Source organism: Salmo salar, chromosome ssa20 (assembly GCF_905237065.1).
Source record: "Salmo salar chromosome ssa20, Ssal_v3.1, whole genome shotgun sequence".
Taxonomy (NCBI): domain Eukaryota; kingdom Metazoa; phylum Chordata; class Actinopteri; order Salmoniformes; family Salmonidae; genus Salmo; species Salmo salar.
This window is the reverse complement of record NC_059461.1, coordinates 20,473,719-20,488,768: the sequence shown is the minus strand read 5'-3', so window position 1 is coordinate 20,488,768 and position 15,050 is coordinate 20,473,719. Positions and strand designations below refer to the sequence as shown.

Below are 15,050 nucleotides of genomic sequence, written 5' to 3'. Positions count from 1 at the left end.
ATTTTAAGAATTATAGATACAGAAATCCTCTATGCACTCGATATGTCCCATTTTAAAATAGCTTTTCGGTGAAAGCACATTTTGCAATATTCTCAGTAGATAGCCCGGCATCACAGGGCTAGCTATTTAGACACCCACCAAGTTTAGCACTCACCAATATCAGATTTACTATTAGAAAAGTTTGATTACCTTTCCTGTTCTTCGTCAGAATGCACTCCCAGGACTTCAATAACTTCAATAACAAATGTTGGTTTGGTCCAAAATAATCCATCGATATATCCAAATAGCGGCGTTTTGTTCGTGCGTTCTAGACACTATCCGAATGGTAAATAAGGGTCGTGCGCATGGCGCATTTCGTGACAAAAGATTTCTAAATATTTCATTACCGTACTTCGAAGCACGTCAACCGCTGTTTAAAATCAATTTTTATGCCATTTTTCTCGTAAAAAAGCGATAATATTCCGACCGGGAATCTGTGTTTCGGCAATAGAGGGAAAAACACAAAGACGGGGGCGGCCAGTGCACGAGCCTAAGCCCTTTGTCCTCTGATAGACCACTTAGCAAAAGCGCTCGTGTGTTTCAGCCAGGGCTTTGAATTGCGTCATTCAGCTTTTTCCCGGGCTCTGAGCGCCCATGGAAGACGTAGGAAGTGTCACGTTAGAGCAGAGATCCTTTGTAATGGATAGAGATGGCAAAGAAGTTCAAGAAATGGTCAGACAGGGTACTTCCTGTACAGAATCTTCTCACGTTTTGGCCTGCCAAATGAGTTCTGTTATACTCACAGACACCATTCAAACAGTTTTAGAAACTTTGGAGTGTTTTCTATCCAAAGCTAATAATTATATGCATATTCTAGTTTCTGGGCAGGACTAATAATCAGATTAAATCGGGTACGTTTTTTATCCAGCCGTGAAAAACTGCCCCCTAGCCATAACAGGTTAAGAAAGGCAAAAGATGTTTATGGTTAGGTACATTCGTGCAACGATTGTGCTTTTTTTGCAAATGCGCCTTTGTTAAATCATCACCCGCTTGGCGAAGTAGGCTGTGATTCGATGATAAATTAACAGGCACCGCATTGATTATATGCAATGCAGGACAAGCTAGTTAACCTAGTAATATCATCAACTATGTGTAGTTAACTAGTGATTATGTTAAGATAAGTTTAATGCTAACTAGCATCATACCTTGGCTCCTTGCTGCACTCGCGTATCAGGTGGTCAGTCTGCCACAAAGTTTCCTCGTGGAATGCAATGCAATCGGCATCCAACAATGCCGATTACCGATTTGTTCTGTAAACTTGAAATCGGCCCTAATTAATTGTCCATTCCGATTAATCTGTCGACTTCTAGTTGTTAGGATATAAAAATAGATTTTATCAAACAAAACTATGCTACATTTAATCTCTGGGACCCTCAGGATGACAAATCAGAGCAAGATTACTGAATGGAAGTACATTATTTACCGTCAGATGTGAATGTATCAAACCAATTGCCTTGATAAAGGTGTTTTGTTGTTGTGCACTATCCTCAAAAAATAGCGTGGTATTTTTGTGCTGTAATGGCTACTGTAGTTAGATTAACAATCATTTAAGCTTTCTGACGATATAAGACATGTCTATGTCCCGGAAAATTGTCTGTTTACAATACCATTCTAGTGAAATATCGCATATTGAGCAACAACTGTCCCGATTTCTGGACACCGATCCAGTGGAGGTTAATTACACTGTGGCCTGCTGCTGACTATCAGGCAGTGAGGCAGGCTGTTGGAGAGTGGGCAGGGAGGGCCAGAGGGGGTATGTTGAGTTGACTCAGCTGCCTGCTGCAGCACAGTGAGTGAGAGGAGAGCAGCACGCCATGACAACTTTTTACCAGTTGTATTTTGATTGTCATTATGGAAACAACATTATGTGGCAACTCCTCTCTTGTTGCTGGAAAAGATGTCTGGGCTAGTTTTCAGTCCTTGTGGGTGGATTTGGAGTGGTCAATGTGTTGGTAATTTTAATTAAACCTGGCAACCTTGCTTAGCATTGTTTGGTTACCGGTTTCTGTAGCACACATGGAGTTATAATTCTTCCAGGTAGGTTACTTTGCAGTACATTTTGAATTGAGTTTTTTGGGAAAGCCTTTCCATCGACCTGAAGATGGTTAGCATTAGCATGCTAAAGGCTACACAAAGTGGTAGACATGCACGCACCGCACGTATTCCTGTGTCGTATTGTCTTCAGAAAGTTGCAGGGAATATGAATCAATGATGCATTCTGTTTGTCTTAAACTTGGGCTAATTAATACATTTTCGAATAAGTAAAATACATTTAGTTGGTTTCCAAACGTGAGAGACATTTGATAGATGAATCGGAAATAACAAAATTCTATCTAATCGTTTTTCATGTTGTAGTTAGGGCTGTTGCGGGGACTGCATTACCGCCACACCGGCAGTCATGACCACAGTCAAAGTAATCTCAAACGTGTTTGTAGTAACCAACTCGCTAACTACCATCAGGTCCTAATGGCCTGGTACTCGGGGCTCATTTTGTCCCTCTAACCACTCTGACATCAATGCAAATGCTATCGTAATCGTATCAACCAATTGTCAAAATTATATCATGATTTTAAAACTCACCTCACTGTGACGACAGCAGGTTGAAACTGAGTGGGAAACATGGTTGTTGTGGATGTTGTTTCAAAGGCAAACAACGAAATGGACAGCGCTTTAAGGTGATTTAATTCAAAGCATTTAAGACATTGCATGTAGAACATCCATACGCATATTAGAGCTTATGCATTTGCCTATATATGAGCCCAAGCCATACCCCCAAAAGACTGAATCAAAATAATGATTGTGCCACAGTTCTACAATACATCACCTACCGTGTATAAAAAAACATATATTTAAGATGTCTTTGGTACATAATTGGTCTAGCCTATAATCCAAAATTAAACAAGCTAGTAATTGCCTTTGAGTGTGGACTGTATTATGCATACTGGATGGACTGGGTTACCTTATGCTACACTCCAATCTTTCTTTCAATGAGTCTGGGAGGGAACATATAGGCCTAGGCGATGCCGTTGGTTCACTGATTGCGCAGGGCAGTTTACGAAGTTAGCCTACATTTTATAGTGAATTTGATTTTGAATAACCTAGTAATGGGACATGTTTTAATATTTTCATAATAGGTTGGCACTACCTTTTTAGCTATAGAATATCTCACCACTGCATTTCCCCATCTCCTCTCCTTCATTGCTGTCAACAGTTTAATGAAATGTTTTGTTGTGAACTTGTTACTATCGATGTTTCCAAAATTAAGCATTGGGTAGCTGCAGGAACATGGTTGGAGAGCCCATGACAAACATGTGTGGAGTGTTTTTATAAACAGACATTTCTATATGCAATCCCATGTGAAAGCAGAGTTTTGATGGTTGCCACTAAAAAGAGGATCCCAGCTGCTACTGTAGTAGCCTACTGATAAGGGAATTTATATGTTTAAGGTAATGACTAAAGAATTCCACCCTGAAACGTAATTATTAGATTATGTAACATGTATAATTAATAATTAGACAAACGTAACTATTAGTAATTATTAGATTATGTAACATGTATAATGAATAATTAAAGTGATAAACTTAAGTCCAATAAGGTTTGGTCAAGACCAGTAAGGGAGAGAAATGTGTGTGTGTCACTAAGAAAATACAGAGGACAATTAAACTATTCATGACCTGACCAGGTTAGAACTCTAAGAAACTTACGACAGAAAAGAGAGTCCTGTCAAGGTCCCTCTAATCTCGGGAGGATAGAATTGCCAGCTTGGTAGTGATAAACGAGGAATGCGGACTGTGGGGAAAGATACAGCCCACCTATTGTTTGTGTCTGTGTTTGCGTGTAAGGAGGTGGGGGAAATGGGAGTTATAAAATGTAATGACTTTTGACTTGAGAACGTTCTCTGAATAAGCTGTACGGACCTTTTGCATAAGCTGAGTCTTCGCCTAATTATTATTATTAAACCCAGGGTCGTACAAACCTCGGGGATTGGTCAAAGCTTAAATAATAGTTAGTTATCGTCATTGGGATTGAACATTCTCGTCACACCTACCCAGCATGAATTACACTGCGGCAAAGCGGCTGCCAGTCGTTATTCAAGTGCATACGGATTGCATTTTCCTCTGTACATGGTCCTGCCCTTTTTTTGCGACTTTTTCAAATAGTTAATAGCCTGTAGTCGCATCATGCAGCCCATATATGTTTGGATTTCTAAGACATTCTAAGGTTTGTCGTTCACAACTAAAGTTGCCAAATAACTCTAAATCCTGCATATAGGAGCCGTTTCAAATGATCACTTTTTGTGCTCCGAAATTGAGAAATTTCCTTTCTATTTTATTCCGCTAAGTTCAATTATATTATTCTTACAATAAAATCATATAAAATAATGACACTCATAAGCATATCTTGTCTGCTAAGTAAACTAGCCTACAGCCTTTGGCATGGCGCATAGTCAGTAGTAGGCCAACTCATATTCAGTTCCTTTTTTGAAATACATTTTTTTCATTTAATGTTTTAGATCTGCCTAAAATAAATGATGGATTTATTGTGATGGTGTATATCAAATGGATTTATTAGACTTTTTAAAAATGTAAATGTTCCAAAGGCGTGCATCAGTGACTTGTATGCATGGAGATGCTAAACATGTTTGTTCATTAACGGTCAATTACCGTGAGATCAGCAGACATTTGCATGACAATAACCGGCTAACAAAATGTCATGACTGCCACAGTCCTAGTTTGTAGTTTTGAAAAAGTACCACATTTTTTGTGTACCGTGCGACACTGTTTACCATATACCTGTTTCTGTGGTATGGTATATGTGAGTCGTCGTGACATGGCTGTACCCCTGTGCTGTAGATGGGCATCTGAGCCCGTACTCCAAACTGCTGCTGGCCTCTCAGGAGCAGGTGCTGGGCCTAGTGGCCGAGGAGGAGGCCGCTCTGCAGGGTCAGCTCACCCAGGGAGAGGATGCCACAGCCTGTTTCATCCAGAGTGCCCTGTGCAATCTGCAGGTAACACTGACAAACTAGCAGCTTTTAATTTAAAATACAGGCAGCTTCTACTGCATGAAGCAAGAAGTGGTGTGTGTGAAGTTTGACTTATTACACAAACTTCGGTCAAGTCATATATGATATGCCTATATAGTGTGAACTGACCCCCTCTTTCCTCTGCTGTGGTCCAGGAGCGAGTGGAGGCTCTGCTGAAGCACCAGAAGGCATGTGCTGAGGACAACCTGGAACTGTCAAATCTCACCCTGGCAGATGCCCCCTCCCCTGAGGAGGAAGTGGTGACCACCTTTAGCAGTACCAAGGTAAGTGTTTGCATTTATAACCCATTAATATACTCTCCAAACTCGCCCGTGTTATTGGCTCTGAGAGATTCTCCATGTTTTACTCTTTCCAGCCAGTTCTGCAGTACTCCTCTGCATTTGATGATGAGGTCGCAGAGGTTCCAGAGGAGGACCCTGAGGTGGCCACTGGTGAGGAACCACAGCTCCCTGAAGGGCTCCTGGAGAGAGTGCTGGAGGAGTCCCCTGAGGATGCAGCTCCAGAGCCCCAGCCTGCTGAGCAGAACCATCCCAGCCAGGCTGAAACAGCGCGCCCCCAAACCTCAGAGCATGGCCCCTCCTACTACTTCTACCAAGGTAGGATACCCTTTAGCAGAACTAGGTTTATCAGTGTCTCTCCACTTAACATCTACCTTGTCCTCTTTATTGCATTCAAAAGTCCAGTCTCTGTACTTATTCCTTTGTTCTCCCAGCGGAGGACTGCCAGCAGATGTTCCTGCACCCAGTGAACGTGCGCTGTCTGCAACGTGAGTACGGCAGCCTAGAGGCCAGCCCCCACACCATCACGGCCACTGTGGTGGAGATTGAGGGGCAAACTATCACTGAGGTAAGTGATTTAGATCTAACCATGTTTGTTCTTGAAAAATGTACCAAGACTTTGTTTCTTCTGCTTCATCCCAGGAACATGTGCAACATCTCAGGTTTTGATTCTCTTGGCTACAGGAGATTCGCCGTCGACACCGCTACCTGGCTCACCTGCCGCTCACCTGTGAGTTCAGTATCTGTGAGCTGGCCCTGCAGCCCCCCACCCTGTCCAAAGAGACCCTGGACAGCTTTGCAGGTCAGAACCTAACATACTCCCTATTCTAGTCATGTACATGGCTTCTTAGAGTAAATACTAATCCAATACTGATCTTCTTTCTCCATCACTTTTTTTCTCCTTCTGACTCTCAGATGACTTGGAGAAAAGAAAGCGTCTCAGACAAAAGAAAGCAAGGGATGAGAAGCGCAGGGAGAGGCGTATTGAGATGGAGGAGAACAAGAAGCAGGGGAAATGTGAGTCCATTTTACTTTTGGTTGTTTCTCAATGTAGAATGTAACTGAAAAATTGTCGTCAGATAAAGTATCTTCATATGAATGTTTTCTCTCAGATCCAGAGGTGCATATTGGGCTGGAGAATCTTCAGCAGTTCCCGGCATTTGGGTCACCACCTCACAACGGCAGTCCACAAGTATATCCTGAATTTCTGTTGGCCCCTCCCTCAGCCCTCACCAGCAGCGCTGTCTCTGGTGAGACCAGCTCTTTCAACTGTCCTTTATTTTGACAGGCTTGGAAATTTAAAGTGTCACTGTTTTATGGACTCCTGATAGTAATGTTTGTATTTTGTGCCATGGAATTTGTTTTTTATTTAACCATTTATTTAACTAGGCAAGTCAGTTAAGAACAATTTCTTATTTACAAGGACAGCCTAGGAACAGTGGGTTAACTTCCTTGTTCAGGGGCTGAAAGACAGATTGTTATTTGTCAGCTCGGGGATTCGATCTAGCAACCTTTCTGTTACTGGCCCAACGCTCTAACCACTAGGCTACCTGCCGCCCCATATATAGCTCATTACAAACAGTGCCTTGTAAACTGAAATCGCCATTTCCATCTCGTTGTAGATGGGATGATGTTCCCTAGTCTGACTGGAGACAGCCCTGCGCCCAGCGTGGGCTATGTGGAGGATGACTCGCACTGCATGTCCTTCGCTCAGGTCTGTAGGCATAACTCATTAATTTAGTCACTCCTACATGTCTGTACCTATTTTTGTATTACGGACTGATTACCTTGGATGTCAGGATGTCACAACTTTTGGATATAGACAATTTAGATGACTTTTCTCATCACCCCTTATTCTCCCCTGATAAGATGCTGAGAGATGGGAAAGCCAGGGCTGATGCTGGGCCATGGACCACTCCAAAGAAAGGTGACAACTCCATGTGTACATCATTCATTTCTCCTCCATTTCTGTTAGTGTTTGCTGAAATCAGTTGGCCAGATGAGCATTGTCAGCTGAACCCTGTGTTTCTTTGGACCATAGTGTCAGTATTGGACAGTGTTGGACCATGTTTGACTCCTGTTTTTTTTGTGCTGTTCCCTCAGAAATGCTTCTGGCTCCTCCAGCGGCAGACAGCGATGGAGAGAGTGATGTGTCTGACCGGGTCCCAGTGCCCAGTTTCCAGAACTCTTTCAGCCAGGCCTTTGAGGAGGCACTCCTGCAGCTGGACCATGGTCCAACTGCTCCACCACAGCCAGTGGTCATCCCTGGTCAGTCTTTCACTGTGTTTGTCTGTGTCTTAGCTTGTGTAAGTGATTATTATTCGTGGAGTTAGAAGACTGCATACTTATCCTATTATCTCTCTCTCAGATGAAAAGGGGGGAAAGAAGAAGAAGAAGAAACAGAAGCTTCTGTTCAGCACCTCTATGATTCACACAAAGTAGATGACACTGAAGTTGAAACTTACCATCTCCTATCACTCATTTTCCCATGCAGCTCTATTTTAGAATGACAATGGAGAATTTTTGATGTTGTATGTAGCCAAGGTAAGTAATGCCTCCACCACAGTCCCACTCACAATTTCTTACATTGTGCAATTGGTTTATTATGCGTTCTGCAATACTTCTGGTGCGCAAAGATTTGTTCCAACTTTCTGCCACATTGAAAATCTTTAAAAAAAAATATGCTCTAAGGATGGAGGGTAGAATGAGTGACATTTGTTACCGAGACCATATTAGGATCTACGTTGAGTGGAATGGATCGTTTTGAGGGGTGCATTTTATTTGGGGTAGCAGTCAGCCAGCTGCAGGCATGTCACACCCTCTGAACCATCCCAGATTTTCAATCCCGAGTCCCAAACACTGTCAGCCCTGAATTTGATCTTCAAAAAAAATGTCTGCTTAACAAAAACCTCATCCAATGCAAGTTGTATGTTCTGCTTGTGTTTTACTCTGATTTGGCCAGAACATAGCACAGCCTCTATGCATGAGTCTGATTCTCATACCGGTCTGGAGAAAATACAAGGAATACAGTGTCGCTAGTATTAAAGAAAGGATTGGAAATGTTTTGTGTGTTAATGGCAGACAACTGAAATACAATGTGGACCTTGTGTTTGAATTATTAGACCATGGATATGCAGTTTCTTCTTTGATCTATTAATTTTCCCCCTTCTACCAAAGTCATTTGTTTGTCCTTCCTAGTCTAATTTGTAATATTGGCACTTTACCCCCTGGTTTCAATTCAGTGTTGCAAATATGTTTTATGTGTGAAGCTAGAGATCTGCTGACTTGATTGCTTGGGATGTAAAGATACTATATAGAAGATGTTTTGTTTGAGGGTTCTTTATATTCTTTGATTATTTTTTTAAGTTTGTAGTGAACATGAACATTAATGTCAACTGGCCTGACATTGGAATAAAGGATTATGCACAATGAAACTAATTGTCTGGTTATTTTTTGTATTGCAGCAAAATGAGAGGGTATTGATGCACAATTGTTATTTTACTTTAGTTGACACATGGCTGGCTGTCAGAAGGAGAAAGGTAGTTCAGTGTACCTGGATGATTTTTTTACCTTTATTTAACTAGGCAAGTCAGTTAAGAACAAATTCTTATTTTCAATGACTGCCTAGGAACAGTGGGTTAACTGCCTTGTTCAGGGGCAGAACGACAGATTTATACCTTTTCAGCTCAGGGTTTTGATTTTGCCACCTTCCGGTTACTAGTCCAAGGCTCTAACCACTAGGCTACCTGCCTAGATTTATGAAAAATGTATCTGAAAATGTTTTAATAAATCATAACCTACCTATCAAAAACATTTTCGAAATAAATGTAAGACTTTTTTTGGGGGGGGGGGAATACGACCGCTACACGCGAAGGATATTGTAATTTATCCCAGGGGTTTGTTCAATTGAACGTTTGCTACGTTGCGTAAAGGTTTCTATTAAACGACACGTTTTTCCAAAACGTTCTTGAATATACTGAGGTACGTTTCCTCCTTTTGGTGGGTATGACCTGATGCAATGAGAGGCGTATTTAAAGGGAAGGGGTTGGCAGCGTTGCATTTTGAACCCATAACTTAATCCTTCCCCGTTTTTCAACTGGTCGTTAAGAATATCACCGTTTCCATTTAATTGAGCGAAACGGTTTTTTTTTCGTATTGAACGCAGCCCAGGACACACGCAGCAGCCGATTGTAACCTATCACCAACCGTGTCAGTGTAGTAATGAAAACTGTACAAAGGGTGGCACACCATACCTACCAATTTGTAGCTAACAGCCAGCCACGTGCAACCAGCTACATTACCGTAATCCTACATTAGGCAGTTATGCTGGCAGTATGATCGCGGATAAAAAAAATTATATCCTAAAAAGAAACACTAAACTCGGAATATCGATACTTTTTTGCACTAGTGCGGTACAACTGATTTTCACAGCATTGCAACCTTTGAAAAAATACATGGATAATTTTATTTTGAAAGTTTACACATATTGGTATGTTAAAAGGTATTGTGTATGCTATATTTAAAGAAATACAATTTTTATCAAATGCAAATAGATATTATTGGAATTACTCGGGGGTATGCAAAACTTAAATTGGTCTATTGTGCTGGGCAACGGGTTTATAATAATATACAGTCCTGGTAACTCCTTACTCCACCCACTGCAATGTAATACACTACACTGTATATGGGATACTTATTGGGTTGTAAAGAGAACTTTACTACCTGTATCATATAAACTGGGGTAGGGAAATACTCAGTCGTGTCTCTTAACCAAATATGGTCCGTTTTATAGGGGGACTGTCGCACTGCCTGCTGCTGGCTGTTCGCTCTGCCCCATCCATAGCCCCCAATGCAAAACACTAATAGACTGTACATGGGATACATACTGGCTTGTAGAGAGAACATTTTCTACCGGTCTCAGCGGTATGGGAAATACTCAGTAGGGTCTCTACTATCCTAAGGTTAGTCTTGGAGGGGGACTGTAAAGTACTTCAGTACAAATACTTTAAAGTACTACTTAAGTAGTTTTTGGGGTATCTGTACTTTACTATTTATATTTTTGACTACTTTTACTTCACTACATCCCTAAAGAAAATAATGTACTTTTTAATCTGTACATTTTCCCTGACACACAAAACTACTTGTTACATTTGAATGGCAAGCAGGACAGGAAAATGGTCAAATTCATGCACTTATCAAGAGAACATCCCTGGTCATCCCTCTGATCTGGCAGACTCACTAAACACAATTTGTTTCTTTTTGTTTTTCACCTTTATTTAACCAGGTAGACTAGTTGAGAACAAGTTCTCATTTGCAACTGTGACCTGGCCAAGCGAAAGCATAGCAATTCGAAACATACAACACAGAGTTACACATGGAATAAACAAAACAGTCAAAAATACTGTAGAACAAAAAACAAAAAGTCTATATACAGTGAGTGCAAATGAGGTAAGGCAATAAATAGGCCATGGTGGCAAAGTAATTACAACATAGCAATTAAACACTGGAATGGTAGATGTGCAGAAGATGAATGTGCAAGTGGAGATACTGGGGTGCAAAGTAGCAAAATAAATAAATACAGTATGGGGATGAGGTAGGTAGATAGATGGGCTGTTTACAGATGGGCTATGTACAGGTGCAGTGATCTGTGAGCTGCTCTGACAGCTGGTGCTTAAAGCTAGTGAGGGAGATATGAGTCTCCAGCTTCAGAGATTTTTGCAGTTCGTTCCAGTCATTGGCAGCAGAGAACTGGAAGGAAAGACGACCAAAGGAGGAATTGGCTTTGGGGGTGACCAGTGAGATATACCTGCTGGAGCGCGTGCTACGAGTGGGTGCTACTATGGTGATCAATGAGCTGAGATAAGGCGGAGCTTTACCTAGCAGAGACTTGTAGATAACCTGTAGCCAGTGGGTTTGGCGACGAGTATGAAGCGAGGGCCAGCCAACGAGAGCGTACAGGTCGCAATGGTGGGTAGTGTATGGGGCTTTGGTGACAAAACGGATGGCACTGTATCCAGTTTGTTGAGTAGAGTGTTGGAGGCTATTTTATAGATGACATCACCGAAGTCGAGGATCGGTAGGATGGTCAGTTTTACGAGGGTATGTTGGGCAGCATGAGTGAAGGATGCTTTGTTGCGATATAGGAAGCCGATTCTAGATTTAATTTTGGATTGGAGCTGCTTAATGCGAGTCTGGAAGGAGAGTTTACAGTCTAACCAGACACCCAGGTATTTGTAGTTGTCCACTTATTCTAAGTCAGAGCTGTCCAGAGTAGTGATGCTGGATGGGCGAGCAGGTGCGGGCAGTAACCAATTGAATAGCATGCATTTAGTTTTACTTGCGTTTAAGAGCAGTTGGAGGCCACGGAAAGAGAGTTGTATGGCATTGAAGCTCATCTGGAGGTTAGTTAACACAGTATCCAGAAGTATACAGAATGGTGTCGTATGCGTAGAGGTGGATCAGAGAATCACTAGCAGCAAGAGCAACATCATTGATGTATACAAAGAAGAGTCGGCCCGAGAATTGAACCCTGTGGCACACCCATAGAGACTGCCAGAGGTCCGGACAACAGGCCCTCCGATTTGACACACTGAACTCTATCAGAGAAGTAGTTGGTAAAGCAGGCGAGGCAATCATTTGAGAAACAAAGGCTGTCGAGTCTGCCAATAAGAATGTGGTGATTGACAGAGTCGAAAGCCTTGGCCAGGTCGATGAATATGGCTGCACAGTAATGTCTCTTATCGATGGCGGTTATGATGTCGTTTAGGACCTTGAGCGTGGTTGATGTGCACCCATGACCAGCTCTGAAACCAGATTGCATAGCGGAGAAGGTACGGTGGGATTTGAAATGGTCGGTAATCTGTTTGTTAACTTGGCTTTCGAAGACCTTAGAAAGACAGGGTAGGATAGATATAGGTATGTAGCAGTTTGGGTCTAGAGTGTCACCTACTTTGAAGAGGGGGATAACCGCGGCAGCTTTCCAATCTTTGGGGATCTCAGACGATACGAAAGAGAGGTTGATCAAGCTAGTAATAGGGGTTGCAACAATTTCAGCGGATAGTTTTAGGAAGAGAGGGTCCAGATTGTCTAGTCCGGCTGATTTGTATGGGTCCAGATTTTGCAGCTCTTTCAGAACATCACCTATATGGATTTGGGTGAAGGAGAAATGGTGGGGGCATTGGCGGAGGAGGTGCTCTTATTCTCAATGGACTTTATAGTGTCCCAGAACTTTTTTTGAGTTAGTACTACAGGATACAAATTTCTGTTTGAAAAAGCTAGCCTTTGCTTTTCTAACTGCCTGTGTATATTTGTTCCTAACTTCCCTGAAAAGTTGCATATCACGGGGGCTATTCGATGCTAATGCAGTACGCCACAGGATGTTTTTGTGCTGGTCAAGGGCAGTCAGGCCTGGAGTGAACCAAGGGCTACACCTATTCCTGGTTCTAATGTTTTTGAATGGGGCATGCTTATTTAAGATGGTGAGGAAAGCAATTTTAAAGAATAACCAGGCATCCTCTACTGACGGAATGAGGTCAATATCCTTCCAGGATACCCGGACCAGGTCGATTAGAAAGGCCTGCTCGCTGAAGTGTTTTAGGCAGCGTTTGACAGTGATGAGGGGTGGTCGTTTGACCGCGGACCCATTACGGATGCAGGCAATGAGGTAGTGATCGCTGAAATCCTGGTTGAAGACAGCAGAGAAATGTGATGAAAGAAATAAAAGCTGAAATAAATCATTCTCTCTACTATTATTCTGACATTTCACATTCTTAAAATAAAGTGGTGATCCTAACAGACCTAAAACAGGGAATTTTTACTACGATTAAATGTCAGGAATTGTGAAAAACTGAGTTTAAATGTATTTGGCTAAGATGTATGTAAACTTCCGACCACAAATGTATGTATGTATGTATGTATGTATGTATGTATACACACACACACACACACACACACACACATATACGTGTGTGTGTGTATATATATATACAAAAAAATTAAAGGAACACTTAAACAACACAATGTAACTCCAAGTCAATCACACTTCTGTGAAATCAAACTGTCCACTTAGGAAGCAACACTGATTGACAAATTTCACATGCTGTTGTGCAAATGGAATAGACAACAGGTGGAAATTATAGGCAATTAGCAAGACACCCCCAATAAAGGAGTGGTTCTGCAGGTGGGGACCACAGACCACTTCTCAGTTCCTATGCTTCCTGGCTGATGTTTTGGTCACTTTTGAATGCTGGCGGTGCTTTCACTTTAGTGGTAGCATGAGACGGAGTCTACAACCCACACAAGTGGCTCAGGTAGTGCAGCTCATCCAGGATGGCACATCAATGCGAGCTATGGCAAGAAGGTTTGCTGTCTGTCAGCATAGTGTCCAGAGCATGGAGGCGCTACCAGGAGACAGGCAAGTACATCAGGAGACGTGGAGGAGGCCGTAGGAGGGCAACAACCCAGCAGCAGGACCGCTACCGCCGCCTTTGTGCAAGGAGGAGCAGGAGGAGCACTGCCAGAGCCCTGCAAAATCACCTCCAGCAGGCCCACAAATGTGCATGTGTCTGCTCAAACGGTCAGAAACAGACTCCATGAGGGTGGTATGAGGGCCCGACGTCCACAGGTGGGGGTTGTGCTTACAGCCTAACACCGTGCAGGACGTTTGGCATTTGCCAGAAAACACCAAGATAGACAAATTCGCCACTGGCGCCCTGTGCTCTTCAAAGATGAAAGCAAGTTCACACTGAGCATGTGACAGACGTGACAGAGTCTGGAGACGCCGTGGAGAACGTTCTGCTGCCTGCAACATCCTCCAGCATGACCGGTTTGGCAGTGGGTCAGTCATGGTGTGGGGTGGCATTTCTTTGGGGGGCCGCACAGCCCTCCATGTGCTCGCCAGAGGTAGCCTGACTGCCATTAGGTACCAAGATGAGATCCTCAGACCCCTTGTGAGACCATATGCTGGTGCGGTTGGCCCTGGGTTCCTCCTAATGCAAGACAATGCTAGACCTCATGTGGCTGGAGTGTGTCAGCAGTTCCTGCAAGAGGAAGGCATTGATGCTATGGACTGGCCTGCCCGTTCCCCAGACCTGAATCCAATTGAGCACATCATGTCTCGCTCCCTCCACCAACGCCACGTTGCACCACAGACTGTCCAGGAGTTGGCGGATGCTTTAGTCCAGGTCTGGGAGGAGATCCCTCAGGAGACCATCCGCCACCTCATCAGGAGCATGCCCAGGCGTTGTAGGGAGGTCATACAGGCACGTGGAGGCCACACACACTACTGAGCCTCATTTTGACTTGTTTTAAGGACATTACATCAAAGTTGGATCAGCCTGTAGTGTGGTTTTCCACTTTCAATTTGAGTGTGACTCCAAATCCAGACCTCCATGGGTTGATAAATTGGATTTCCATTGATTCTTTTTGTGTGATTTTGTTGTCAGCACATTCAACTATGTAAAGAAAAAAGTATTTAATAAGATTATTTATTTCATTCAGATCTAGGATGTGTTGTATATATACACACACATTTTTATTTCATTAAATACTTACTGCCTTTTCTTGTTGGCACAATTAAAGTGGCCATTGATTAAAATTCAATATCTTTTGATGGAGTTTTGAAATCGGCTTTTATTTAGGTTTCCTCGCTGCCGTACGAACGTGACGTCATCTGTGCTGCTGGCAAAATA

The 15,050-nt window shown here is 42.7% G+C and overlaps 1 protein-coding gene across 1 annotated transcript in view; it reads left to right on the top strand.

The window, feature by feature from the left end:
• Window positions 1–8,795, top strand: part of rnf10 (ring finger protein 10) — a 28,731-nt gene extending 19,936 nt beyond the window's left edge. The window contains exons 7-17 of the mRNA XM_014160367.2: window positions 4,893–5,047; window positions 5,218–5,346; window positions 5,439–5,679; window positions 5,796–5,929; window positions 6,046–6,163; window positions 6,277–6,378; window positions 6,474–6,611; window positions 6,984–7,075; window positions 7,231–7,288; window positions 7,465–7,629; window positions 7,730–8,795. Coding sequence (XP_014015842.2) covers window positions 4,893–5,047; window positions 5,218–5,346; window positions 5,439–5,679; window positions 5,796–5,929; window positions 6,046–6,163; window positions 6,277–6,378; window positions 6,474–6,611; window positions 6,984–7,075; window positions 7,231–7,288; window positions 7,465–7,629; window positions 7,730–7,803 — 1,406 coding nt within the window. The 3' untranslated portion in view covers window positions 7,804–8,795. The remainder of the gene's footprint in view (window positions 1–4,892; window positions 5,048–5,217; window positions 5,347–5,438; window positions 5,680–5,795; window positions 5,930–6,045; window positions 6,164–6,276; window positions 6,379–6,473; window positions 6,612–6,983; window positions 7,076–7,230; window positions 7,289–7,464; window positions 7,630–7,729) is intronic.
• Window positions 8,796–15,050: the final 6,255 nt, after the last annotated feature.